The sequence below is a fragment of the Neoarthrinium moseri genome, assembly GCF_022829205.1.
Source record: "Neoarthrinium moseri strain CBS 164.80 chromosome Unknown scaffold1_Wmoseri_CBS_16480, whole genome shotgun sequence".
Lineage (NCBI taxonomy): Eukaryota > Fungi > Ascomycota > Sordariomycetes > Amphisphaeriales > Apiosporaceae > Neoarthrinium > Neoarthrinium moseri.
In genome coordinates, this window is record NW_026055115.1 from 1,381,636 (window position 1) to 1,406,357 (window position 24,722).

Sequence of the window (24,722 nt, forward strand, 5' to 3'; positions counted from 1 at the left end):
GTGTCTCAACACCGGCATTTGTTGACTTGACCTCCGCGCCCCGGCCGTGTGATTCACCAAGCTTTTCGCTCCCTTGGATTTTTCGACAGGGCACAAAGATAATTTCACGCGAAATTAACCCATAGATACTCTCAAGATGGATTCGGAGCTGCTGGCCTCACATCGACTACTCCTGCTTTCAGAACAGCATCCTACAGGGCATGACGTGCCTCAGGCCGCTACCGACCTCAAGTGATCGTCCCGTTTTCTACTTCCAGAACTCTCATGACACTGATAGCACCAGTTTCAAGCACTTGAAGCAGTGATGTTCCACTCTATGTGTGAATATAGTAGTATGAACGCTATATGAGAGGCAAAGAAAGTCTGCTGACTATATGCTGCTAGCCGTGTGAGTGAATCCAATCACTGGGTTCCTACGTTGAATCCGATTTCAAGTCCAAAGGTCTAGCGATGTATCTCAACAATGACACGCATATATTGCCAATATTCTCTGCATCACATTCTAAATTATCTGTCACATTAAGAATCGAGCAGAATACTAGCGCAGAGTGAAGTGAGCTACAAGCATAGAGTACACATTGATGGTGCTGGTTCTATAAACTGTGATCTGCTCTCTTTGAAGAAATTCCAAACAACATCCTAGGAAGTCCTTGGAGGTTCACCGTCGGAGCTTCAATAACCCTTGAGACTTCCATAGCAAAGATACCGACGACTTTTCAACCACCGTGTTTAAGAATATGCATAATGTTCTGAAACATTTGGAATGGAGCAGTTTACTTCATACTTGATGGACTTTGCGAGTGAGAGGCTGGATTAATACAACCAGGCAAATGTAATAACATGACTAATCAATCAAGTCTAGCTCGAACCCGAGGTTGAGCAAAATGACCAACACCACGAGAGTATATACAGCCAAGAAGAATAGTCTCTGTACATAGGTCCAATCCACGAGTATGTCTTGATGCTCGCATGATTTACAGGTCGCGATCAGCGCGTCAACTTCCTTGTTCATTCCTCTCACGCCTCGATGCACCTGAGAATCCGGCCGTCGTAAGTGATGAAGTGCTCGACTATAAGGACTCTCTGGCGATGAAACCCTTTCAAGACCTGTATAATCCGGATGGCGGGCTCGATATTCACTTGTCAGGGCATCGAGTTCCCTTCGTATGCGATCCAGCCTCTGTGATGCCGCATTTCGAGGTCGTTCCTTGGTCGATCCATCAAACCATCCTCGCAAAGTCATCAGACCGTTGCTGACCTGGTTGTACATCGTTTTCAGCCGGGAGTTATCGTTTTCGACTTCAGTCAGCCTTCTCATGATCAATCGTTCCCCGTCCGTCAGGCTTCGCCTTTCTTCGAGGATTTGACTAGCTACAGCTGGTGGTGTGCTATCGCCAACGAGACCACGGTTCTTCAGCTCATCCTCAATCCAATAGTTAGTAAGGATAGGTTTGCGCCTTTGTGGATAATTCTGGGACCACACTACCTGTTTCACTTGCGACGACCATCTTTCACGTTTCTGATCGTCTCCTATACGATCCGTCGGCGGATACATCGGCAGGATACGTGTCTGTGACATGGTCAGAGTTTCCAAGTGCAGCCAAAGAGCACACGCTTCACCCTTGGATTTTCCAAGACCTCAGATTAATTACATAGCTCCTTGACGACTGCTCCCTCTGACCTTTGTTATGCATCCTCACCGATTGGTTTCTTTGTAAGAACCGCCAATGACTGCTAATAGACAGCTATCCATTGTCCTTCCGCAAACAAAAGGGAACCAAGTAGAGTGATACCTCTGTTGCGACAAGAAATCCGTTGGGCGAGCTCCTTTTCTGATGCGCTATATATACTGTATGCATCCATAATTCCGATTAAGGAGAACCACTTGATCAAACTCTGGATCAAATTCCGGTAGGGTAGCAGAGGCTGAGGTATGCTGTACGTAGCATTTGGCATCTATTAGCTCCAGGGGTCAGGCTTGGAGGTCTCCTCCCAGCTAGCCATTGCTTGACTGGACTACCATATGAAACTTGAACTTTCGATGTCTTTACGGCGCGGGATTCGTGACAAGTATAGGACCGCATCTATGTGTATCCTCGTCGCCTCGTTCACGTGATGTACGATTGGACTGTGCATACCAATGAGATGCTGCAGAACACGGCGCATGTATCAACCTGAGACAAAGCACATAGACCACTCTCAATTGGCACAACAGTGGCTGCGGGGCCCCACACGAGCTCGTGATCCACCCCGGCCGGAAACGGCGCGGTTTGGCCAGTTTCCAGATTGTTACAGAAGGGCTGTTAAGCTTCCCCGCCTCGGATGACCCGATTCGAGTCAGTCGAAGAATCAACCCCAGCGCGACGCCTCATCCCTCTCTTCCCTTCTTTCAACACTCATCCCGCCCTTCTGTGATCTCAACATCACTTCCCCTCAGGCAGAAGCAGCATTCAGAATGGACAGTTCAACGCCCATGGAAGTTGATGCGCCCAAGAACAAGCGGTGCCGCTCGCCCGATAAGGGCGATGCCGCCAGGAAGAAGCCGGCCGTGGAGCAGACGGTCAGAACTGCGCCGATTACTCTGTCAACTGAGATGATGCTTGACAAGAGCGCGGACCGCCCTGTCACGCCCAGCGGAGGCCGCCCGAGATCGAACGCGGTTTGGACGCCTACCAACCAGCTCCACGCGAGCAGTCCTGATTGCAAAGTTATAATGGCTGGATTATGAGCGTTCTGAACCACCGAGCTCGGTGCGCAAAGCCCGCCTTGTGGGCAAATCGCCGGGGTCTGAAAATGGCCCCACCGGCACAATAGAACCAACCACACCTGTTCCCACACCTGTTCTCACACCTGGACACAAAAGGCAAACTGGATTCACCAAGAAATTTTGTACTAACGCTAGAAATAACGTGTTTCTACCAAAATAAAGGAAATAGGGCGAATTCAAAAACCATAGGAAGGATATCAAGCCTTGGGTATCATTCAGAAGCAGATGCCCAGGTATCTTAAAGGCTTCAGGCGCCAGATGATGCAGATCTGCGGGCATTTCCCCATTCGCGACGGGATGGCGAGCTCAAGCAACCAGTGTCGCGAGCACACAGCTATCTCGTCACCTTCATCCCCTTCCTTCTCGACTCCGAATGGTCTCAAGATATCATGATTGCCCGCACGCCTGAGCCTGGGCAGGGATATAGAGGACCAGTCCGGGCAGCTTTGTTGGCTGTCCATCGCTGTCGAGATCCAAGGGCATTCGGGGACCTCATATTCGGACTTGCTTCAAGTCTCACCCAACATTATCCAGGCTTCGGTGGTGGCAGCGTCGGGATTGTCCTCACTGTCATCGGTCAGAGCAGTTAGACCGGAATCCTCTCGATGTAAAAGCGGAACAACATTCCAACCATCGCAGTCCTCCTCGTCGGAACAAGAATCAGTATCAAGAACATGACGTCGCGCTGGACGCGCAGCTAACGAGTGTGTCGAGCTCTCAGTGAGCTCGTAGATGATATGTAAAGGCGTGGGTAGGGCAAGGTCAACCTGACGGTCTTGAATTGGAGTTGGCTCATTGATCGCCGCTGAAGTTCCGCCAAATTCGGCTGATAGAAGCTCCGCGAGCGAAAGGTCTTCGTCGAAGGGAAGATCGAGCCAAAGTGACTTGTCAAAGTTGCCGCCACTGGTACATTGATTGCATCGGCTCTTACGTGTGCGTTTGGCCGGTCGGATAGCGTAAACAGGGTCAGAGTGGACGATGGCGTTGAGGTCGAAGCCAGAACCTCGTGCATGTTCATCGTCGTACAGGAGACCTAGACGATATAAGTCAGAGTCATTCTCAATGACATCTGAAACGAAGACCATCTCAGGCACTCGGAAGGCTTCTTGGCGTTTTAACTGGGGCTTCTGCCGGCTACCGTCGCTGGGCAGCCACAAGTTGCTGCGCGCCAGCGAGGCGCCATCTTCATTGTCGATGGCCCATCTGCAAGAATCGTTTGCCGCCTTTCTCTGTCGGTTGCTACGGTTGACACGTGCGTTTATCTTTGCCTGGGCGTGCTGGGAATATTTCCAGCACCCAGTGTACTGAGAATACAAAGAGGAGTTCAAGCCGTTCCTGAGACCTCGAGCTGTGGCAGGCCTCAAGCGTCGACTGAGCCTTCTTAGTTGCCGGCCATTAACGCCTAGTTGCGTTTCTGGATTCTCTAGATTGACATCCATGATGGGCGTTTCTATGCTGTTATATGCGGTTGAGGATGAAGACAGATTTATGAAAACAAGGGCGAAGGCAAGTAGGATGTATAGGCTCCAATGCGCAGGACGCTCGATTGTGTGAGTGTACCGGTGTGTGGAGGCCAAGTGCAGGTACTAGAATTTCGATGAAGAGATGCTTTATAAGACCTTTGATGCCTAGATCTCCTTATACTGTTGATTGGATCCGTGTCCCATCCGTAGGAGTCATCGAGGTAAGCTCTTACCCGGGTTCTCAATACTCACCCTAATTGGCTCGCCTAGTGGAGTGACTCACGAGACCCGAGCCCAGTGGCGCAGCGCCCCCGAGGCAGAACCAAGCAGCCTACAAGCAGCAGTGCGTCTCCGCGCAGTAGCGATTCAATTGGGCAATTAAAAGAGTCACTGAAGCTCAGCTGAGCACTGCCAGGTTTTGCGAATTCAGTTGGGTCAAGGAATGTCTGTCCCCCACGTCAATGCTCAGGAAATCCTGACTCAGAAGAGCTTCAATGGCTACCGAATCCTCAGCACTCCATTGCATCGCCCCTTGCGTGATTGTAGTGCATGTTATGGGTCCAGTGAGGTTGGCCGACAACCCACAAACCTTACATTATGAACGTCCACATGGGCGACAAGCCCTCGTGCTCAGTGTTTGACAGGGCGATTGTCTCGGGAGGCTTTCCAAATAAGAATTCATGTAGTTGTCTTGAGTGAGACGACAATGTCATGGTCATTGTCCAGCCACTGGCCATTGCTGTCCCTCTTCCTTTACCAATTGCAAACATCGAATTACAGGGCAGCAGGATACGATTGGATTGCCAACACACCCTAGACTTGAACAAACACCACAATTTCTAACTTTATCCTTACCACTCTCTCAAGCAGTACTAGGACCGAGCTGCACGCCGGGTAATCTTGACGAACATATCCGTCTGGATGCTAACAGCCGCATTCCACACCTTCCACGGGTTTGTCGGGTCAATCAGAGTGAAATCGAATCGCCGCAACAGCTTCGTAAACGGGTCAGAAGACCAACATAAAAACATGCGCGGACTTCGGTGTTATGAACTTACTTCGACGTAGATCTTGTTCAATTCCAGGAAAGCTATGTTCTTCCCCAGGCATTCCCATTTACTTCCGCCTTTGAACGCCATCATGATGGTCAAGTCCATCAGCCGCCCCTGCTCTTCGGGGGCATCCAACCATCTCTCTGGGCGGAACAGTTCTGCGTCTTGACCGAAAACCTCGCGGTCTCGCATGACTGACCACGGATTCCACGCCACGTGTGTCCCAGCCGGGATGGACACGCCGCACACCACTTCATCCTTCTTAGACATCTTGGGTAGTAGTCCGCTTGCCGGTGGCCATAGACGGAGTCCCTCACGGATCACCGCTTGAAGATAGGCGAAGTTTTGGGCTTCAGCATTGGTGATGGGCGACGAAATCTTACCATTGGCAACTGCTTCGTCGATCTCCTCTTGGAAGCGGTGATAAGCCAACGGGTTGGTCATGAGGAATAATATTGTGCTGCGGATAGCGGTGGCTGAGGTATCAGATCCGGCGAGGATCTGGACGAGAGATTCGCCTTCACAGTCTTCCTGACTGAGTCCATGAGCGATGAAAGATCCGATCATATCTCTTTGGACTGGCGCATGGGCCTGGTATCTTTCTGCAACCACGCTGTGACCTATGTGCATGACGGTCCCGATACCTTGGATGTTCCTCGCGTCAGGCAAAAATGACCGCATCCGCTTTGACTGCAATATGTCAAGCACCCAGGGCATCAGGGCCACGGTCAGCATGAAAGGTACCGTCTTCTCCACCATCTCCAACCAGCGGAATATGTCCGCATCCGCTTTAAGATGGCCAAACGGCTTCCCAAATGCGAGCGAAGAGATGACGTCGAGGGTGAAGAAAGGGACCTTGCTGGCAAAGTCGACTGGCTTGAACTCTTCCTTCGAAGACAAGTACCTCGACTCGAGAAGATTGATCAGCTCCGCTACCTGCTCGTCAACAAGCTCCTGCAGTTTATCAACATCCTTGCCTGCGTATCCCGGTGCAATCTTGGACCTCAGCGTCTCGTGTCTCTGATCGTCAATGGTGCTGAAAGAGTTGTCCCGGTACGGGTCGACTCTCAGGCCACGGTACCAGTCGGGTCGCTGCCATTGCGTGCGGACACCCCATATCTTACGAATCTCTGCGGGGTCATTACATACAACCCATTTCGGAGCGATTCTTAATAGTTTTCCTGCGTCATTATGAGTGACCATTCCAACTTGTTGAGGTAGCAGCATCTTACCGCCGTATCGCAGGTCTTGTTCTCTGAGTATCAGCTGCATCCGTCCGCTGAGCTGCGCTCGGATCACTGCAGAATCAATCACTAGCTGTTTAATTTCGGGTTTCCGCCCTGCCTGATTTGGATTTGAGTTGCCTTGATGCCAGCCTGCTGTCGTTATCGGGTAGAGGAGTAGGCATGACCAGGGTACCTTAGTGGTTGATGTACTACTTACTCCACAAGTCAGTCCAACGCGCCGCTGATGGGCCGGGTATATGCTTCAGTGAGACATAGTCCTGGATGCGTGCTGCGATTAGCAGGACGGAAAGAATTGCAAAGGCCGCCGTGGCGAAAGTGAGATAAGTGAACGCCATGATGGGAGTATTCGTCAAGGAGACAATTAGCACGAGGGAAGATTCTCGGAATGTTCACCTGAGCCAGACTGGGCTATATACGACTCCGATGCACGCTAAGAGCTGACATGTTCAAGTCTCCTCAATCTTCACCAATATATACCCCTGTATTACTCATGTATTGTCCTTTTGGCGTCAGAGCCAATCAGGTGTAAACACCCCTTGCTTCCCCACTACATTGCCTAGTACCGTGTGGTTTGGGGGCTTCCATGTCTGCTATAATTTCGGAGAACCGTTGACTTTATGTTCAGTTATGTGAAGACTATATACATCGATACTGTAATGTTCTATGAGCAATGTTGATCCCATCATGATTCGTTCAATCTTTCATCATAATCAGACCAGCTGACTCCATACTTCAGATCCTTAACTTCACCAGAGCAATAAGGTCATAGCCAGGCCAGTCAATATCAAAGAGCAAGTAGACATAGACGTGCTCGGAACCGCGGCAGAATTTCCCTCTCCCTTAGTCCCCTCTGCAAAGCCGTTCTGCTCACCGCCAAGATACAAGGATCCGAGCTCGGTCAGGCCACCGTGATCATCAAACAAAGACACAGCGTCGCCTGTCCACTCGTTGGCGCTGTCTGATCTGAAGGCACCAAACCAAGCGTAGCCCTCCACGTAGTCTAGGTCGTCCAGATACGCGAGACTCTGATTCATCATGGCGACGGTGGCATCTTCGTCCTGCTGCGGTAGCGCCATCTCCGTGATCCAGAATTTGAGGTCGGCGTTCGTGGTCGAGTTTTCAGTGTAGAACTCATGCAACGTCCCTAGCCAGGACGCAAGCCCGGCGAAGTCTCCATACCAATGCACGGCCACGAAATCCATTGGGCATCCGGCGTCATCGAGTTCGTAGCACGACGAGTTGAATCGCTGCAACCAGTTCAGACCCTGGCCCGACCCGGTCACACTCGGGTGGCTGATGTTCCACTGCCGGGAATCAGATGATCTCAGGGGTGCGATGTGGTTCAAGTAAGACTTCGCGGCGTCCTCGGGCTCGATTGAGCTGCCGCCCGAATCGGTGGTGCCATCGGGTTCGTTGAAGGTGAGCAGGTGGGTTGATGAGCTTGGTAGTCGGTCAAGGATGGTAGTAAGATCCGAGTTTGATGCGTCGTCAGTGTTATGTATCAACGGCAAGAAGGCGACGGAGTCATTGGCTGATTGTGCTTGGTAGAGCGACCATGTGTAGTACCAAGATATAGGAGACTGGGCTGAGAGCAGTAGTCTCGTGTCTGCTTGGTCATCGCTGCCGGTGTATGCCAGTCCGCGCTTCGAGGGTAGCGTGGCACGGGTCGGCGCGAAACAGAGTGCATATGCACAGATCAAAGTGGAAACCGAGGCTCGCATAGCTGCTGGTGTTCCTGCGTCGAGGCTCTTTACTTCAGGCGGTCCGAACTATATAACACAGGGCTGATATTGAAACTGAATGCATTCCATTCGTAAGGTAGCAATTGACATCCTGCGAATTATCTTTTATTTCAACGATGACCCGAGAGTTGAAGAGCTTGCACTCTTCAGTGGCATTCCTTGGAATTACTCGCACATCCAGGTTACCATGAGGTGTGACGTCATCCCTGACCGCCCAATTGTGCGCCAAGCCTTTGCGCGCTCGGCGAGGAAACCCAACAAACCATACGGATTGTGTGGTATATGTAAAGCTTCCACATTGAAAAACCTCGTCAGATTCTTCGTCCCCGGTAGCTCCTCGCCTGGTGTTCACCGGAAGCATCAGCACTATGCCTGGGTCCAAGAGGCAAACAAGCAATCCCAGCAGTCGGCCCGAGACTAGACTCATCACTCCGAACACGGTATGGCCATGGCCATGGTGAGTCTCAAACGTGGAACATGTCGGATGGCCACAGGGAGTTATCGGGTCTTTAGTCTTGGTTCCAAAACAGAGTTTGTGATCTTCACGTCATGGGTAGATTTTCGAGCCTCATCGTATCACGAATGGCCCCGCAGAGTGGATGAGTAAGCTGCAGTGCATGCAGCAATCAACTTTAAAAAGCGAGTTGCGAGTATACCCGACGACATTTCATGCGTTTCCGAGAGTTTCACACTGGATTCCCACTCTGTCTTCGTGGTTGACGTTTCACTCTAGATTCCGTGCCGAAGGGGCCTCTGAAAGACTGTTTGAGCAAGAGGGGTCAATTTGTGCAGCTTATGCTGTTGGGCCGGAGTGACAGCACGCGCCAGAGTCATGGACAGCGCGGCACAGAACGGCGGTGCAGGCCAGAGGGCCGTTGACCGTAATGGACATTCTCAGCAACACAGTGATCCCGGCAGAATCCTGAACAGACTCAAGCATTGGACATGGGCAAACTACACGTTTCCCATGGCGACCGGCGGCGTGGCGCTTCTGCTGTCAGAGCAGACACAGGCGTACAAATTTGATGGACTGCAAACGATCGGAAAGGTGGTTTACATCTTTGACCTCTTCATTTTCACCATGGTTACGGCAGCCATCGTCTGTCGCTTTTGCATGTTTCCTGGAACCCTGAAGGCGTCGATTACCCACCCTACCGAAGGTCTTTTCCTGGGAACATCAACCTTGAGCCTGGCTTCCATAATCGCTGGCATCGCTCGGTATGGAATCCCGGCCTGCGGACCCTGGCTGGTCACTGTCTATCGAGTCTTATTCTGGATATACTTCGCCATCACTTTCTTGATTGCCGTTGGCCAGTATGCTCTTCTGTTCACGCTGCCGGCGTTGAAGATCAGGGATATGACTCCGGCTTGGGACTTGCCAATCTTCCCTTACATGTTGTCCGGGACCCTTGCTGCCACAGGTGCATCTCTCCAGCCACCATCGCAAGCCGTACCCATGATCGTTGCTGGGTTGACTGCTCAGGGACTGGGGATGCTCGTATCCATGATTATGTACGCCAGCTATGTCCGGCGCATGATCCAATGGGGATTCCCATCTCCTAACTCGAGGGCTGGAATGTTCATTGCAGTCGGGCCTCCCTCATTTACAAGCCTGGCAATCATCGGCATGGCAAACAACTTCCCGACAACATACGACTACTTCGGCAACGCTGAGCTCACTATGCAGATCTTTCGCGCCATAGCAACAATGGTCAGCGTATTCATATGGTCGCTCAGTCTTTGGTTTTTTGCTATCGCCGTCGTTGCCTGCCTTGCAGCCAGAAAACATATGACCTTCCGACTCAACTGGTGGGCTTTTGTGTTCCCTAATGTTGGGTTCACAATTGCCGTCCTAAACATCGGTAAAGCGCTGGAAAGCCCAGGAATCAAGTGGGTTGGAACTATTATGACAATACTGCTCGTCTGCACTTGGTTATGTGTGTTCGGCAGTCACATCCGGGCGTTTATCAGAAGAGACATTGTCTACGATGGCAAGGACGAGGATGTTTATCTTGACGAAACGGAGCACGCCCATGCTAAACTCGAGAACGCTGGATTATCGGATCAGGAGCGACTGCTCAAACAAGCTTGAGTTAGCCCTAGGGGCGCGTAGGGGCGGTTATTCCACAGTTTCCAAGGCACAAGACAATGACAACTAAGGCTCCCCTGGAGTTGGCCCTTGAAGTAGAAAGATATCCTTAGCTCAAGTGGATAGATGTACCAGTAGTCTGAACTAGTAATCGGATGCAAACGCTGGCAGAGTCCTTGCTAGGTCATGGTAACAAGCCGCGTTTCCATAAGGCCCAAGGGTAGGAGTAACCACCTGTGAGTGCCCCACAAACATTGATAGACCTTTTTAAGTGCACAAGAGGCCATACTTTTCAAAGGCAATTTTTGTCACACTTAAACGCGCGCGAGAGCATGGGAATTGACTTGAGTTGATCCTTGAGGAGCTACAAAAGAAATGGGCTGATGAGCCTGCTATATAGGGGGTGATCCCCCGGATTAATGTTGTTCCGCTCCTCTATATATCTCCTATATCGTGACAATTTTTACTACTCCCGTGACCTTTTCTTTTATATTATAAAAATATCCACGATAAAATTTCTATCCATATTCACCCATGGATAAAATGGGTAAAGATGGCCCGTGCATGGGTACTTTAGCTGTCTAGACTCACACCATGACCCCGAAACGGGGGCATGTCGAGGACGTCACACCACTATGGAATGACCCCGAAATGCAAGACTCTCCGCTGCATGTACTCTGTGCAACCCTTCCAAACACATTCCCGCACTTGAGTAAGCTTTACATCTCGTTCCAGTGGTGGCCGAGTCCGTCTGGGCAGAAGTGGGTAAGGCACGATGACATCTCCGAGGTTGAAACCCTTTTCCTGGGGCCCGTAGAGAATATGCTATACGCGCTACGCCCCGGGGTAGATATGCAGTTCAATGCGGCAATCCAACACGGTTCATGGTATGTTCTAAGCGTCAAATACAACACCTTACTGGGTAAGGATTTGAGGGCTGAGTGGTCCGGTGGTATACGTGGTAGGTTCTGGAAGTCCCTCGGCCAGCCTACAGACAGTTCGCATATCAATGGGGGAAACAAATGACGATGCGCACAATGGATATTGGATCTGTGGCGGCAGGGGTGATACGGAGGATGTATTAGACCGTTACTAGAATAGGTCCAATTGGGGTGATAAGTGGACGGGAACACCAGAAACCTTCTGAATACCATCTTCCCTCTCGAGCTATGAGTGAAACAGCTCATTGTGATCATAACAGTGGAGTGAGTAGCAGAAGAGGCAATTTCAAAACAGTGAGAGCTGCGAGGTTCAGTGAAGCTATGGTCAGAGAGACGACAAGAGTATCATTGCAAGCAAACGTTTACTGCACTAATTTAGCTCATGGCGGCAACACATCTTACGGTTGTAGGATACTTAATACTAAGGAACTTGCCTAAAATGGGAAATTTTCAGCGATACAGAGCCTATAAAGTAAAAGGATATTCAGGATATTGTAGATGCGAAGACCATGATATATTGGAATACTGGTCGAGACCAGTGGCTACCTTAAGTCTCTGCGTAAGCTCCTAGAGTGCTGTCATCTCCAAGCTGACGTCTATCACTTCTAAATGATTTTAAGGCCAAGAAATCATGTATAGGTCAGCAAGGCTAAGTTACCCCCTTGCCGTCTCGTGTTAGGCGCTCAGTTGAGATCCTTGGCGACCTCATCCACAAATGTCATGCAGTTGTTCGTCTTAGGGTCATATGTTTCGTGCTGTGAAACATACTCCTTGCCTGTAGCGCATAAGTGTTAGCAATTCTGTCCTTCCAGTATGGTGGTGCTTTTATGCACAAACATACCAACGGGGGTGATCCCAGTGAAGCTTTTAACCTTGCCACCCAGTTTCTTCAGGTACTGGTGCTCAACCTTATCTTCTTCGGCCTTGGCAAAATTATAGGTTGCGCCCTCCTTGTTCGACTTGACCTTGCCGTCCTTATCGACGGCGATGTCGAAGAACTTGACGTCGCCGACATCGAGATACTTCTCCTTCTTCTTGGGCGGGCCTCGCTCCTTTTGCTTGACCTCGACGGACACCAGGACATAGTGGTTTGCATCCAAGAAGTTACGTGCCTCTTTGATAAGATCTGACAGACCTTGGTCTTTGACCTCATCACGTGGGTACTTGGCTTTGAAAATATGCAAGCCCTCCGTCAGCGCGTTTCCAGGAACGCCTTTCTCATCGTTCCACTTCTTGAGAGCATCGCTTGGTGGAGGAGGGGCGCGCTCAGTGAGCTCAACAGAGGGATGCCCATTGGTAGTAATGGGGGATGCGATGGCGAGGTGCGCACAGAAGAGCGCGAAAAGGGGCTTAATGATCTGCATCTTAGAAAGTAATAAAACCTTTGCGGATTGATAATCAGGACTGATATAAATGTGATGGAACCGTAAATAGTGATAGAAAACAGTTAATTGCTAGTTGAAGTGGGTGAGGACAGAGTGCCATATTGCGTGACGACGTCCTTGGTATATATAGAAAAGCTACGAGAAGTATGGGATTTCAATCATTGCGCAATCATGTCTGTTTCAATCGACTTCAACAATAGATCTTAGTCTCATCATGCCCATCAACGACTGATGATGAACACCAAAGGATCAGGACAGCCTCAAGAAGGAAGCCAGATCGTCGCCTGTAATACGGGATAGCATGAGCGGCCTCGTAACATGGTGTTGAACAAAGTTGAGAACCCATGAGTATAAGCCTCATACTGCATGGAGAAACCATTCTGAGAACAAGTCGTCGATCAGTTCTTGTCTGTGCCGTATACGATAGAGTCGCCCGATTTTGTCGTAGAGGAGAGATCAACAGAGCATCTACGCCTCGTGCTTACTCATATTCTATTCCAGGAACGGTGCAGTGAAACAGAATCCGCTGCGCGCAGCTGGAGTAGATCATCGATCGGTGTACCTTTCCAAACTTCAATTGCGTTATGTAAGCATCCTGATAGTATTTGCTGCGCGAGTGCGATGAAATACAGGCTGACGGCTGAGTGGCTTAGCTCGGAAGGGACTCGTCGATCATTGACACCAGCGAGTCTCACCCAGTTGGTGCACAAATGCCACGGTATTTCTTTTTATTTTAGTGTTGGAAATTGCTTGGTTGATCACCAGAAGTATGAAAGCGTAATTTCAATTTGATGATTTGTTCTGGATTTTGATCAGGTTTGGTGAAGACATCATTGATTTCTATTTCTGTCCGGCGAACTCCTACCGTGGCTGTAGGCCGGGCAGTGTTACGTAACAAGGCTATTCCCGCCACGACACCGACAGAAAGCTCATGGTTATAACATGGCCATTCTGCCGCCTTGTCCTGGAGGAAAACAGAGCCATCACTGAACAGACCACTTCCTCGCAAGTCCAAATTGTGAATCTTTCAACTACGCTCCAACGCTTTCCTTCACCACGCCATGGGGAAAATGTGGTACCCACCGGAGACGTATCTCGACAAGTGGGCGGCAGAAAATGAGCTCTCGGCCGCGCGCTTTGTCGCACGTCTCGACGAGGTCGCAAGAAATGACTTGCAAATTACGCCCGCCAAACTCGCGCGCATCGACAAATACTGCGTTGTCCAGAACGGCGACCCTGTCATATCCGAAGCCTCATTTGAAAGCCTCCTCACCTCTTTCTACCCTGCACCCAGTGGCCCGCCTATCCTCAAAAAGGCTGCTCCCGTACTCTTCCGCATGCTCGTTTACCTGTCGCGATACCCCTTTATGCCAGAGCTGGCAACAGAACAAAAAGGTGAAAATGCACACCTTAGCCGCAACGGTCTTGTTCGGGCCGTTCTCATTGCGCACAAAGATCGAGCAAGACGAACCGTTGGCGGCTATGGTGGGGGTCACACACGCACACGCACAGCAGGAGACCACAGGCGGTTACTGTTCCAGGGCCTAGCAGTCCAGCTAAAGTCGGATCCGCAAGGGTATGAGGAGAAAGTGTGGCAGGCGGACGCTGCCCTGCGCGCAAGGAGATTTTACAGCGGTATTTCAGACGAGGTGTCCTGCCCGGACAATGCGCTGACAAATCGGGATGAGATCGGAGACGAGCTTTTCCACGATGTGGTGGATTTCATGTGTCAACTACTGCCTGATTGGGAGGAAAATACTGTAAGAAGGGAAAATCTCCTGGGACTAGCGAAGGGTATGATACAGGAGGAAGGGTTATGTCGTGTGCCATTGCAGAGGTACGAATTGAGGAGGGCGGACTTTGAGGCGCTAGTGGAGATGCTTTTTCTGGTTTACGAGTCGGGAGAGGAGACGTTACCTACAGACTTTGCCAAACGCAGAGATCAGGTAGTAGAGCAGTTCTTCGGGCAGAGGCAAGGAATTGATTTCAAGGTCTTCGATGAGGTCTCAGGAAGCGGGAGGACAGATTTTGATACGGGCTCCGCTGGTGGCAACTTCGCCGGTGGTGATGACTACAAACCCTCCTTACTTGAGATGCTATACTGGATGCTGGATGAGCTCTTCAAAGAGACCGCCACATGAATATCTCGCAATTCTGAAATAAGGTTCATCATGCACAGTTTTCAAACCTTGTTAGGTGAAATAATGTTTAAACGTCATATATGGCATGATGCTTTCTGTCCTTGGTTCTGAAAAGCTCGACTTTGAATTCCCTCTATGGCAACACCTCAGCATCTATATGGGCTTATGCAAGACTTTAAGGTAGCTGTTATCCAGAAATGAAAAAATAGCAACAAAACTTTCGAGGAAGAAAATTTGTGAATATATCTCTGCCCAGAAGGATTCAAATGAGCGCCGTAGTCTTGTCCCAGGTGAACGAAAGGAGGTAGTTGGCAGACTTTGCCATGCATTTGGGCGTTTCGATGGACTGGGTTTAGTGCATACCTTTGCAGGACGAGTTATCCTTTTAGCCCCTCTCAGTAGTTCAGCTGACACTAGTACCTCCTCACAAACAAATTGATCAACCCAACCTGAGTCAGGCATTTGACTATAACCTTCGCCTGCCCTTGTCTAGATCTTTCGGTTTCAAGCGAACAGAATGCGACAGAATGCGACTTCTGAACACCCAATCTCTAACCCTCAAGGTGTTTGGCTCAGAGCTGCCTGAGTACGCGATCTTGTCGCACACGTGGGGCTCAGATGAGGACGAGATTTCGTTCCTAGAGCTTCGGCAAAACAATCACAACCTGCTTGGGAGGAGCGGGTACCAGAAGATAATTAGTTTCTGTGAAGTTGCCCGCCAGAATGGGTACGATTGGGCGTGGGTTGATACTTGCTGTATTGACAAGACCAGCAGTGCTGAGCTATCGGAAGCCATCAATTCGATGTTTCAGTGGTATAAATCGGCCGATGTTTGCTATGCCTACCTAGAGGACGTCGACGAGGGCAGCAAAATAGAGAATTCTCGATGGTTTACCAGAGGCTGGACTTTGCAGGAGCTACTGGCTCCTGACTCTGTTGAGTTCTATGATCAGCATTGGAATGAACTTGGAACGAAAAGTGACCTTCGGGACACAATTTCCGCCATCACTGGAATCGATAGTGATGCGCTTCGAAACAGCCTCAAGCCAAGCTACTACACAGTGGCACTTCGAATGTCCTGGGCAGCCAACAGAACCACTACCAGAGAAGAGGATTTAGCCTACAGCCTCTTGGGGATTTTCGAGGTCAACATGCCGTTGTTGTATGGCGAAGGCAGAAAGTCCTTTCAGCGACTACAAGATGAGATATTCAAAACTTCGGAAGACTACACATTGTTGGCCTGGAGAAGCCGACCAAGGATGCAAGGAGATATGGGAAGAGATCCTACAGGTATTCTTGCCAAGTCGGCCTGGGACTACCGGAATGACAAGAGAAGCCTACAGGCGGGAGTTTGGAACTACAATCAACTCGAACCGATTGACTGGAATCCGTCAAACCCCAGAGCAGAGGACTTTCAATGGCGTGGCCGCCCATCCCTGCAGTTCACTTCACTACCAGGTGACTTTGAACCTCCACGTATAACAGCGAGGGGGCTACGGATAACCCTTCCTTTCATAATTAGTATGTCTCCGGTCGATGATTTACAGCGAGAGGCACACCTAGCCTTCTTGTACTGTATCAAGCAGCCCAAGGGTGAGATGGTGTGTTTAGTGCTGCACGAGAACGACGATATCAACTCAAGCGGCGCAAAAGGCCAGTTCTACCGTCCCCTCGGCGGCACGGGTGTACATTTCGTTGCACCACGATCCATTACACTCCAATTTCGCACGGTGTATCTCCGCATGAAGCCAAGAGATGAACCTTTGCGTTGGTTACATCCAGGATCTCAAACATTTGCTACCGTTTTCTTGACTGGATCCATCGGAGCAACCCGTTCCTACAACCAGGTCATCACGAATCAAGGCAATCTGCTGGTTCACCTTCGAATAGGGCCTGCACACTTCCGACTTATTATAGGTCTCGGCTTCTATGGGAAATGGTGTGATTTGCTACCAACTTCAAACGAGAATTACGCGGACGAGCATGAGCTGTTTTCAAGAGGTCTGTTCAGAGCAATGACGAATGGCGATTTCCAAGTCCAACAGAACTTGCGCTCTTGTCTTCCCCTTGCATGTGGAGGCACAGTCGAATGTGTATTGAAACATCGACCGAGAGGTTGGTTGCACATTCATGCACTGCAAGATGAGTTGGTGATTAGAGACAGCGAGACAAAGTTCTATTCGGTAGACATACAGGTCCACTCGGGGAACATCGATCAAAGGCATCATGTGGATATATTGGGTTCAAAGTGGTTCTAAAGTGCAACGTACAACTCTTTTCCACCAACTCGCCGTGCAAAGGTGTAGACGGTGGATAATTTATGGATTAACGCGTATAAAACCCTTTGAAAAAGTTGTTACTCAAGAAACCAGACGCATAGAACCCTAGCCTTTCTTACTGGCAATCAGTGAGCCTTAGAGTCTGATGTACAGGCTCCCACTGCACAATGCACAAACAAATCTGGCGAGCAGGCCCTCGCCAGAGATCTACATCATAATACGGTTGTTGTTCACGACATCACCCATACAGATTATTCCCTTTCATGGCAAGCAAAGGCGTGTTCATGGGTAGAACAAAGCCTCTGCCTCTCCGCCGTTACAGCTAGCTGCCAGAGGCCAAAGCTGCTAGATACACACGTGTTAGACAAACTGGATAGTATCCTCGCCCTGATTTGGCGATACCCTAAATCTGCTACCGATACAAGCAATATGTACCCATAAGTTCTGGGCATTGAATGGTAATCGCATTGCATCCCCTTCCACACGCACTTCCCCAAGAAAAAGGTCCCAGAAAATGAGAGCATTGCTGTTGTAAGCATACATTTTAATGGGTATGTGTCAATAAGCACAAGGTGGCTGGAAGCAACAAATCAAATCTATTTTTGGGGTTTCTCCTCGCAACCCCCAAGAAGATCAACGGCAATATCCGCACAGCCTCGTCGCCAGGACATGCATGTTCCCTTTCCTCTGTTGTTTGATTGGCTTCACAAAGCCCCCAAATTTTGCGCCAGGTTGTTATCTCTAACACATCTTTTCAGCTTGGCTGGCTATCGGTCCATGTGTCGGGTCTCATGATTGGAAAAATTTGCGCTTTTACCAGTTTGCTGACAAAGTTTCATAGTCTTTCTCTCTTTTTGCGACGTACTTCTCAGATATTGGGATGTCCCATCTGCTTAGACGCAATCAGGCTTGTTAACGCGTACACGTCCATTGTGGTCTGGGTAGTCCATACTACCCAAGGCTGAAACTTTCAGCTTGAGGTGGTGAACATGTCGGAGCATGTTGTCTTGGCTGATTGCAGAGACGGCAATAACGTGTTGTCATCGCAGATCGCTTACTTTCCAACCACAGGCGGAAATACACCACAGGATGTGGCAACCGTCGTGACGACATCTGGTCAGACCGCGCTCTGGGTGTGTTCCACGACGACGGCCCTCTTCACAGACACGAACACTCAGTTCGTTGCGAAGATCGGACCCAAAGTGGCCGACGGAGCATTCGCTGGAACTGGTAGCAATGGTTTCGACTCAAACAACGGCGGGTTTCGATGCTGGCAACAATTTTCTCCACAATACTATACCTACGGTAACACGACATGCAACATGGTGTATGACTGTGCTCATCGACTTGCTCCTTGTAAGCAAAGAGTGGCAATTACAGGAGGCTGTAGCGCTAATCCGTGTGTCACATATCAGCTAATACAGCATCTGCAACTTGTGGAACAGCGACAGCCACAGTGTCGGCATCGGAAAACCCCTCGAGTACATCCGACCTGGCTACCGGTGCCGTCATTGGTATCAGCGTTGGAGCAGGTATCGCATTCGTTGTTGCCCTTGGAGCTGCCTGCATCGTCTGGAAACATATGCGTAGGAAGAATCGAAATGTAACTACTGGACTGCGTGCGGATCAAACCAGCAAGAATAGCTTCTTTGGAATACTGAAAAGTGCCAAGACACCCCCTATTCAGCAACACCCAGCGCTGGCTGGCGGAAATATGGCACATTACAGAAACTGGCATCACCCTTACTCTCTTCACGAGATGGATGGACAAGGCCATGTCGCGGAAGCATCAGCATCAACAGCACCTCTGGAGCTTGGTGAGGGTGAAAGGATCGAGATGCCTACATTGGAAGTGCAGCACGACACATGGGATGGAAAGGGCCAAAGAAGCAGAGTAAATCGGCCTACTAGGCATTGAAGAAACACTTCATTCAACCTAGAGGCATAGATTTAGGTCGATATTTCGAATGCTGTGAGGATACACATACCAGTAGACCTCACTTGTGCAGTTTTCCCCTATGTCCGCCGTCACACATTGACTTCGAGAAAGCAATCATGGTGTACGACAAGGAGGGAGTTTCTTCTTGTACTCAACTTCAATATTCGCTCAATGCGCTGGGGTTGCCGCGAATCCCTCGGCTTTGCTACGGATGCCATATCTTGATCAAATTTGTGAGCATGTTTCCGTAAGTCAAAGTCATTTGGTTGACAGGGAAAAAGTTGCATAATATTCAACTTCAACACCTTTGAGCTTGCATGAGAAGAATATCACGAGTTACATCCGTTAAATTCGATGTTCTTTCAGCCAATGATTGAACATAGGCATATATAACTCCAAGCCCCTGTTCATTTTGCCTGAGGCGAAGAGGTGACGCTTCCCTTGCGCCTCCTCGCCAGTACCTTCAACATCTCGTTACCCACCTCGATAGCACCCGCAAACCTTGGCTCAAAGAATCGCTGGGTGACCAAGAACCTCTCTTTCCACGTCTCAAAGTGCCCTAAGCTCACACACTCAGCCCAGCCCCTGGCTGCGAACGTAAACTCGAGATCATCGCTGCGGAAGGTATTATCCTCGATGGCTACTCGCAAAGCCTCATCAAGCCTCTCTGAGTTGCGGAAGATGGACTCGGTGACACCCAGCCACAGCCGGAAGAGGGGCGTCGAGCATATCATGTGATCGTAGGGCACGATGCCAAGCGCAGACCAACAGTCAACCATGGCGAGGAGAGAGAGATGGTTGTTGGGGAGTAGCAGCTCAGGCTTCTTACCGAGGCTGAATTGGTCCAGGACCTCATCATCAAGGAGCGGCTCGTCCTTCCACCGATATTTGCCACCTGCGCCGCCGCCGAAGACTCGCTCTTTGGCAGCATAGACGCGTGCTCTGAGCTCCTCAGCATGGCCTCCGAGCATCAGCTTGTACAGCTCGGTGGTGCTCTTGGCATACTGTTCGATTTGCACTCTAGCCTCTGGGTTGAGGATTGCAAGACCCGCATAGACATGCCATTTCTGGTTGTATATGCGCAACATCAGGTTGATCTTGACATTTTCGATGCCGCCGATGTAGCGTGCTGTCTCCCACGGATACTCCTGCATGCTGTTCCAGGCTTTACCCATTGAGAGAAAGGCAGCATGGGTCACGGCCTGGGTATCGGCCGTGATGTGGTCGTGTTCGTGTGCGGTGAGGTAAACATAACGACTATTGAGGCAACTCAGGGCCGTCTCCACTTTACGAAAGGAAGCATCAGATGCTCGATGCTTGATCAATACCTTTTCGGTCTCTAGTTAGTGGCTGCGCGAGGAGTCTGGCTGAGTAGATCTCGTACCAGAGGCTGGTCCCTGGGATCCACACCGGGACCGTGCAAAGAATGGCACGACACAATGTCGACATCGGCCGGCAGGTATCTCTCGAAAGCGTCGATCTCGGGCTTCTTGCACGACGTTTGACCGCCTACAATTGCGCCCATCTTGGTAGCTGACATTAAATGGGTCAGCCACACACAGAAAGCCGGCCGGGCGAGGTCCAGGCTTACAAGGGCCATACAAGGACACAATACGATCAATATTGGCAGCCTCGACGCTGTAGATGATGTAGTCGCTTGCGCGGGACACGAAGTGGCCATTACGGAAAATTTGGACATTATTCTGGACAGACTCTCAGTATCTGCTTCTGAGATGCTGGATGGTAACTACAGATATATACCCTGCTGGCAAACTCTTGCTTCAAACTCTCAAAATTCTCCTCTCTATCGCAGCCGTTGATTCTGTTCGCAATCGGGATCAGTCTATCGAGAGATGGTTAGCGACATGCCAAGAATGTCGAGTCATCAAACGTGTGTGTGAGGGTTTGCATTCAGACAGAAAAAAATTAAGGTAGCTGAGAATTAACATCATGGAAAGCAAGCGACCGGCTGGGGACCAGAATGGCCGATCCAGCTAATCACAAGCCATGCTCGAGCCAAATGCACTCAAGTCATCATTTGCAGGTGTAGGGAGTGGACGTGTGAAGTGAAGATTGACGACTTACCAAAAGAACTTCCCAGAGGCTCGAGCGCGGAAACAAGCACCCATTCCAGGGCGGCATTGGCAATTATTACCTCCAGCCAGCGTCGCTGAGCCTCTGAGCATACATCTTCCCCATCTCACCCATGCCAATGATGCCTACCACGAAGCCCTCCATCTCAGGAGGGACTTTGCTGGAGGGCGCGGCCATGGTTCGGAACGAGTACTGAATATGAACGCCTGGAGTTAGTTCGTGTGCGGCTGAGTCCCGCTCGTCACTTGACTGCTCAAGATACGAGAAGCCACCTCATTCTTCAGCGACCGATCCAGGGAAACCAGAGCAGGTCAGCGGGAGAAGTCGAGCGTTGAAGTGCGACTGCGACTTGATTGTGCGAGGTGAAAGAAACAAAATATCTGGACCATGACAGGCGCGCAGAGTTTTGAGCTCTCAGGAGGGTGGGGCACCGGAAGAAATGTGGAGCCTCGGGATCATTCCGGACCTCAGGGTACATAGGCGGAGGTACCCTGGCCTTGCTTGACTTACATCACCGGATATAGTAATGTGCCGTCGTCACGCATAAGCCAAGCTGTCACTGCAAAGCCAAACTGACGGTCGAAATTCAAGATCAAGACCGCCCAGCAACGTGCCAGTCATGTCCGGCCTCTTTGCTCTTGGATCCAATGGATCGGGGCAGTTAGGGCTAGGGCACAAAGAAGACGTATCAGTGCCTAAGCCCGTGGTCTTCCACTGCGAGCCCCCCTCGGACCCGATCGTGAAGGTTGCGGCGGGAGGGAATCATACTATCGTTCTCACAGACTCAGGCAAAGCCTACTGGAGCGGAGATTCGTCTAAAGGAGCCTGCGGTATCACGACCATCAGCACCGCCGACAATGCGCAATTCGAAGAGCTCATCTTGTCGGAAACTGAGTCCCTTGGCCCCATCGCGGCCGTGGCTTGCACCTGGGAGAGCTCTACATTTGCACTGAAAGACGAAGACGGGAAAGCCACGTTGCTGTACAGCTGTGGCACCGGAGAGCAAGGACAGCTCGGTTTCGAGGCGAAGGGGATCGTGGAACCGAGGCTTATCCCCAATTTTCCACCTCCAGGCACTGAAGTCGTTCATCTTGAAGCGGGGCTGGCGCACATGGTAGCCGTTCTAGATACTGGCGAGATTTACGGATGGGGAAATGGCAGAAAAGGGCAGCTTGGCCAGCTTGTCAATCTCGATGATGGCGGGCCATCAGCTCCAGTCATACATCTTGCGCCGCAAAAGATCGGACTCGGCAGTGAGGTCGATTTCAGGGTTATCAGTACTGTTTGTGGCCAGCATTCAACAGTTCTTATCGGCGAAGAAAAGGAGGGCAAGGTCGCAGTACTCGGTCCAGACAAATGGGGTTTGAAATCCAATGCGCTCAAAGCTGTGCCTGGGTGGGTCTCAATCACAGGGAGTTGGGGAAGTGTATACGCTCTCAAATCTGATGGCATACTCATTGCATGGGGCCGCGACGACCACGGTCAGCTGCCACCGCCGGGCCTGCCGAAACTCAAGAGCGTTCAAGCAGGCAGCGAGCACGTTCTTGCTATTACCGAATCTGATGAAGTAATCACCTGGGGATGGGGCGAACATGGCAATTGCGGGCCGCAAACGGATGGGAAAGCTGGCGATGTCAAAGGGCGTTGGAATACCATTGCTTCGTCTACGAATCTGCCTGATGGTTCCCAAGTCACCGCCATCGGAGCGGGTTGTGCGACTAGCTGGATATACGTGCAAGCAGAGGGCATACATCTATAGCGCCGAATTTTTGCCCTGACCTCTCCCCATTTCCTTGATGACCTGAATCGATGGTTGGAAGTACGGGGACCGGTATATGGCGACTGTCAACCGGCTATCGCGCTTTGTGTGGGTCTTCAATCTCCAAACAGACCATATTTCCGGACCTGCGAGATACGCTGAGTGGGCTCGAAATCTGATGGAGCTGGGGTCTGGTCTGGTTCATCACCCGCAAAGCCGCCATGAGAGGCGGCTTGCTGAGCCATGACTGATCTCATATTTGGTGCAGTGGAGGTCTAAGGGGAAGTTAGTCCATGGGGCCGCTTTCGGAGGCTATGTGTGTACGAGTTATTACCTGCGGAGCACTTGCGTTCCATTCCAGCCTAGCATTCTCCTCTTCTTCATCTTCGTTGAGATTGACTGGATCCCACTGGTTATCATTGTCTTGCGGGACAAACAGTGAATCGTCTTCAAAGGTAGGCGGAGGGGGCCTTTGAGACAGCCTAGTTACCGGTGGGCGTAATGATGGGACAGGATCTGGTCGTGTGGAACTCCGTCCTGCCGGAGCAGCATCTTGAGCCGGGGTAAGAGCCCGTGAGGTCGCTCTACTAGTAGCAGCCTCGAGTTGGTTTGGCCGCGGACCCTTGGCATTCGCTCTTGCCTTTTTTGCTTTCTGGCCAGAGTCTCCGCGCTCGCCACCGACAGTCATGAGGAGAAATTCGCATTTGAGGCCATCACCTTCATAACTCAGTTGCATCGGCCGAGAGGCTGTGGAGTACACTGCAGTGATCCCGCTTGAGAGGGGAGCTGCATGTTGTGTAATAGCTCGGAAGTCTTTAACACTGATGACGATGTGCAAATTCTCTTCCGCGACTTCGAAAGCCTCGAATTCATCGCGCTCTATAGCGATCGAAGTATGAAGGGGCTTCTTGAGCACCTCTTGTAGAAAGATACGTAAGCTTGCTGCAGGGAATCGGGAACATAAGAGCTCACCATCGCCTTGGGCTACCTTCTCGGTGAAGCATGTAAAATTAACGGTTTGGTCGTCTTCAGAGTGGATATCAAGGAATTCGATCCCCGGCCCAAAATGGTCCATCAGCTGGCGCAAAGTACGAGATGCCATGGTCCACTTGTTCGTGGCCTCGACTTTGTTGAACTTTGCATGAGTCGGCGGACTGACCTCGAAAGGCAGTCGATATTTCGTGGTCATTCCTGTGTCTGTTTAGCCGCCGATGCATGTTGCTGCCAGTAGTCGTCATTACCATTTCTGCAGATAATCTTGACAATGAATCTGCTGTTCTTCCCAGCTTCATCTTCAACGGCGACATCACAACGCTCAATGGTAGTGTCCTTCTCATGCTCGTGGAAAGGATCTCCGCTACGAGCACGGAAGAGGGATAGAAGGGCCTGCGTCACATTAGGAGGTGCGACGACTGCTCCGTATCTAAGGGCCATACCCTGTTGTACAACTTACAGAAGAACTTGCTTCTGTTTTGTGCTGCGCCTTCGAATTGATATCGAGAAAAGAAACGATTGGTGGTGAAGGAGAAGCACGCATAAGCAGACTTGGATGAGTTCAACGCGGTAAAAACCAGCTAGAGGCAGCAAAGTCAGCAACAAGGCGCAGAGACAGCGGAGTGTTGCGCAGAAGATAGGACATACTTTATCCTTCGTAGCTTCGAGAGACACTTCCTCGCTGAACTTATTGAGGCAGGCCAGAGCTTCGCGCAGAGCGCTGACACCCTCCTCGCTCAAGGTGAATTTGAGTAGGGGCATGGTGGGCTTGTTGGTTGATATTGCATCATGACTCTGAACCAACGGTGAAAACCCTCTTGAGTGACTTCA

General features: G+C 50.6%; 13 protein-coding genes across 13 annotated transcripts; 6 read left to right on the forward strand and 7 right to left on the reverse strand.

The window, feature by feature from the left end:
• Nucleotides 1-844: 844 nt before the first annotated feature.
• Nucleotides 845-1,579, reverse strand: JN550_000436 (uncharacterized protein; the record flags this gene model as incomplete). Its single annotated transcript, XM_049315888.1, has 1 exon — nt 845-1,579. One exon carries the CDS (start codon nt 1,577-1,579, stop codon nt 845-847), a length of 735 nt encoding a protein of 244 aa, XP_049177725.1.
• Nucleotides 1,580-2,455: 876 nt separating this feature from the next.
• On the forward strand, nt 2,456-2,728 carry JN550_000437 (uncharacterized protein; the record flags this gene model as incomplete). The annotated part of the gene is made up of 1 exon (XM_049315899.1): nt 2,456-2,728. The coding sequence occupies one exon, from the start codon at nt 2,456-2,458 to the stop codon at nt 2,726-2,728; it is 273 nt and encodes a 90-aa protein (XP_049177726.1).
• Nucleotides 2,729-3,276: 548 nt separating this feature from the next.
• Nucleotides 3,277-4,206, reverse strand: JN550_000438 (uncharacterized protein; the record flags this gene model as incomplete). The annotated part of the gene is made up of 1 exon (XM_049315910.1): nt 3,277-4,206. One exon carries the CDS (start codon nt 4,204-4,206, stop codon nt 3,277-3,279), a length of 930 nt encoding a protein of 309 aa, XP_049177727.1.
• An 896-nt stretch (nt 4,207-5,102) lies between these two features.
• On the reverse strand, nt 5,103-6,864 carry JN550_000439 (uncharacterized protein; the record flags this gene model as incomplete). The annotated part of the gene is made up of 4 exons (XM_049315921.1): nt 5,103-5,225; nt 5,289-6,463; nt 6,515-6,580; nt 6,726-6,864. 4 exons carry the CDS (start codon nt 6,862-6,864, stop codon nt 5,103-5,105), a joined length of 1,503 nt encoding a protein of 500 aa, XP_049177728.1.
• A 411-nt stretch (nt 6,865-7,275) lies between these two features.
• On the reverse strand, nt 7,276-8,250 carry JN550_000440 (uncharacterized protein; the record flags this gene model as incomplete). The annotated part of the gene is made up of 1 exon (XM_049315932.1): nt 7,276-8,250. The coding sequence occupies one exon, from the start codon at nt 8,248-8,250 to the stop codon at nt 7,276-7,278; it is 975 nt and encodes a 324-aa protein (XP_049177729.1).
• Nucleotides 8,251-9,103: 853 nt separating this feature from the next.
• JN550_000441 (uncharacterized protein) lies at nt 9,104-10,363 on the forward strand (the record flags this gene model as incomplete). Its single annotated transcript, XM_049315943.1, has 1 exon — nt 9,104-10,363. The coding sequence occupies one exon, from the start codon at nt 9,104-9,106 to the stop codon at nt 10,361-10,363; it is 1,260 nt and encodes a 419-aa protein (XP_049177730.1).
• Nucleotides 10,364-11,984: 1,621 nt separating this feature from the next.
• JN550_000442 (uncharacterized protein) lies at nt 11,985-12,665 on the reverse strand (the record flags this gene model as incomplete). Its single annotated transcript, XM_049315954.1, has 2 exons — nt 11,985-12,076; nt 12,143-12,665. 2 exons carry the CDS (start codon nt 12,663-12,665, stop codon nt 11,985-11,987), a joined length of 615 nt encoding a protein of 204 aa, XP_049177731.1.
• A 1,082-nt stretch (nt 12,666-13,747) lies between these two features.
• On the forward strand, nt 13,748-14,827 carry JN550_000443 (uncharacterized protein; the record flags this gene model as incomplete). Its single annotated transcript, XM_049315965.1, has 1 exon — nt 13,748-14,827. One exon carries the CDS (start codon nt 13,748-13,750, stop codon nt 14,825-14,827), a length of 1,080 nt encoding a protein of 359 aa, XP_049177732.1.
• A 527-nt stretch (nt 14,828-15,354) lies between these two features.
• On the forward strand, nt 15,355-17,085 carry JN550_000444 (uncharacterized protein; the record flags this gene model as incomplete). Its single annotated transcript, XM_049315975.1, has 1 exon — nt 15,355-17,085. The coding sequence occupies one exon, from the start codon at nt 15,355-15,357 to the stop codon at nt 17,083-17,085; it is 1,731 nt and encodes a 576-aa protein (XP_049177733.1).
• A 1,010-nt stretch (nt 17,086-18,095) lies between these two features.
• On the forward strand, nt 18,096-19,024 carry JN550_000445 (uncharacterized protein; the record flags this gene model as incomplete). The annotated part of the gene is made up of 2 exons (XM_049315986.1): nt 18,096-18,462; nt 18,522-19,024. The coding sequence occupies 2 exons, from the start codon at nt 18,096-18,098 to the stop codon at nt 19,022-19,024; spliced, it is 870 nt and encodes a 289-aa protein (XP_049177734.1).
• A 428-nt stretch (nt 19,025-19,452) lies between these two features.
• Nucleotides 19,453-21,316, reverse strand: JN550_000446 (uncharacterized protein; the record flags this gene model as incomplete). Its single annotated transcript, XM_049315998.1, has 5 exons — nt 19,453-20,373; nt 20,430-20,578; nt 20,637-20,748; nt 20,807-20,888; nt 21,201-21,316. 5 exons carry the CDS (start codon nt 21,314-21,316, stop codon nt 19,453-19,455), a joined length of 1,380 nt encoding a protein of 459 aa, XP_049177735.1.
• Nucleotides 21,317-21,758: 442 nt separating this feature from the next.
• JN550_000447 (uncharacterized protein) lies at nt 21,759-22,898 on the forward strand (the record flags this gene model as incomplete). The annotated part of the gene is made up of 1 exon (XM_049316009.1): nt 21,759-22,898. The coding sequence occupies one exon, from the start codon at nt 21,759-21,761 to the stop codon at nt 22,896-22,898; it is 1,140 nt and encodes a 379-aa protein (XP_049177736.1).
• A 116-nt stretch (nt 22,899-23,014) lies between these two features.
• JN550_000448 (uncharacterized protein) lies at nt 23,015-24,653 on the reverse strand (the record flags this gene model as incomplete). Its single annotated transcript, XM_049316020.1, has 5 exons — nt 23,015-23,173; nt 23,233-24,089; nt 24,140-24,310; nt 24,352-24,472; nt 24,540-24,653. 5 exons carry the CDS (start codon nt 24,651-24,653, stop codon nt 23,015-23,017), a joined length of 1,422 nt encoding a protein of 473 aa, XP_049177737.1.
• Between the last annotated feature and the right edge of the window lie 69 nt (nt 24,654-24,722).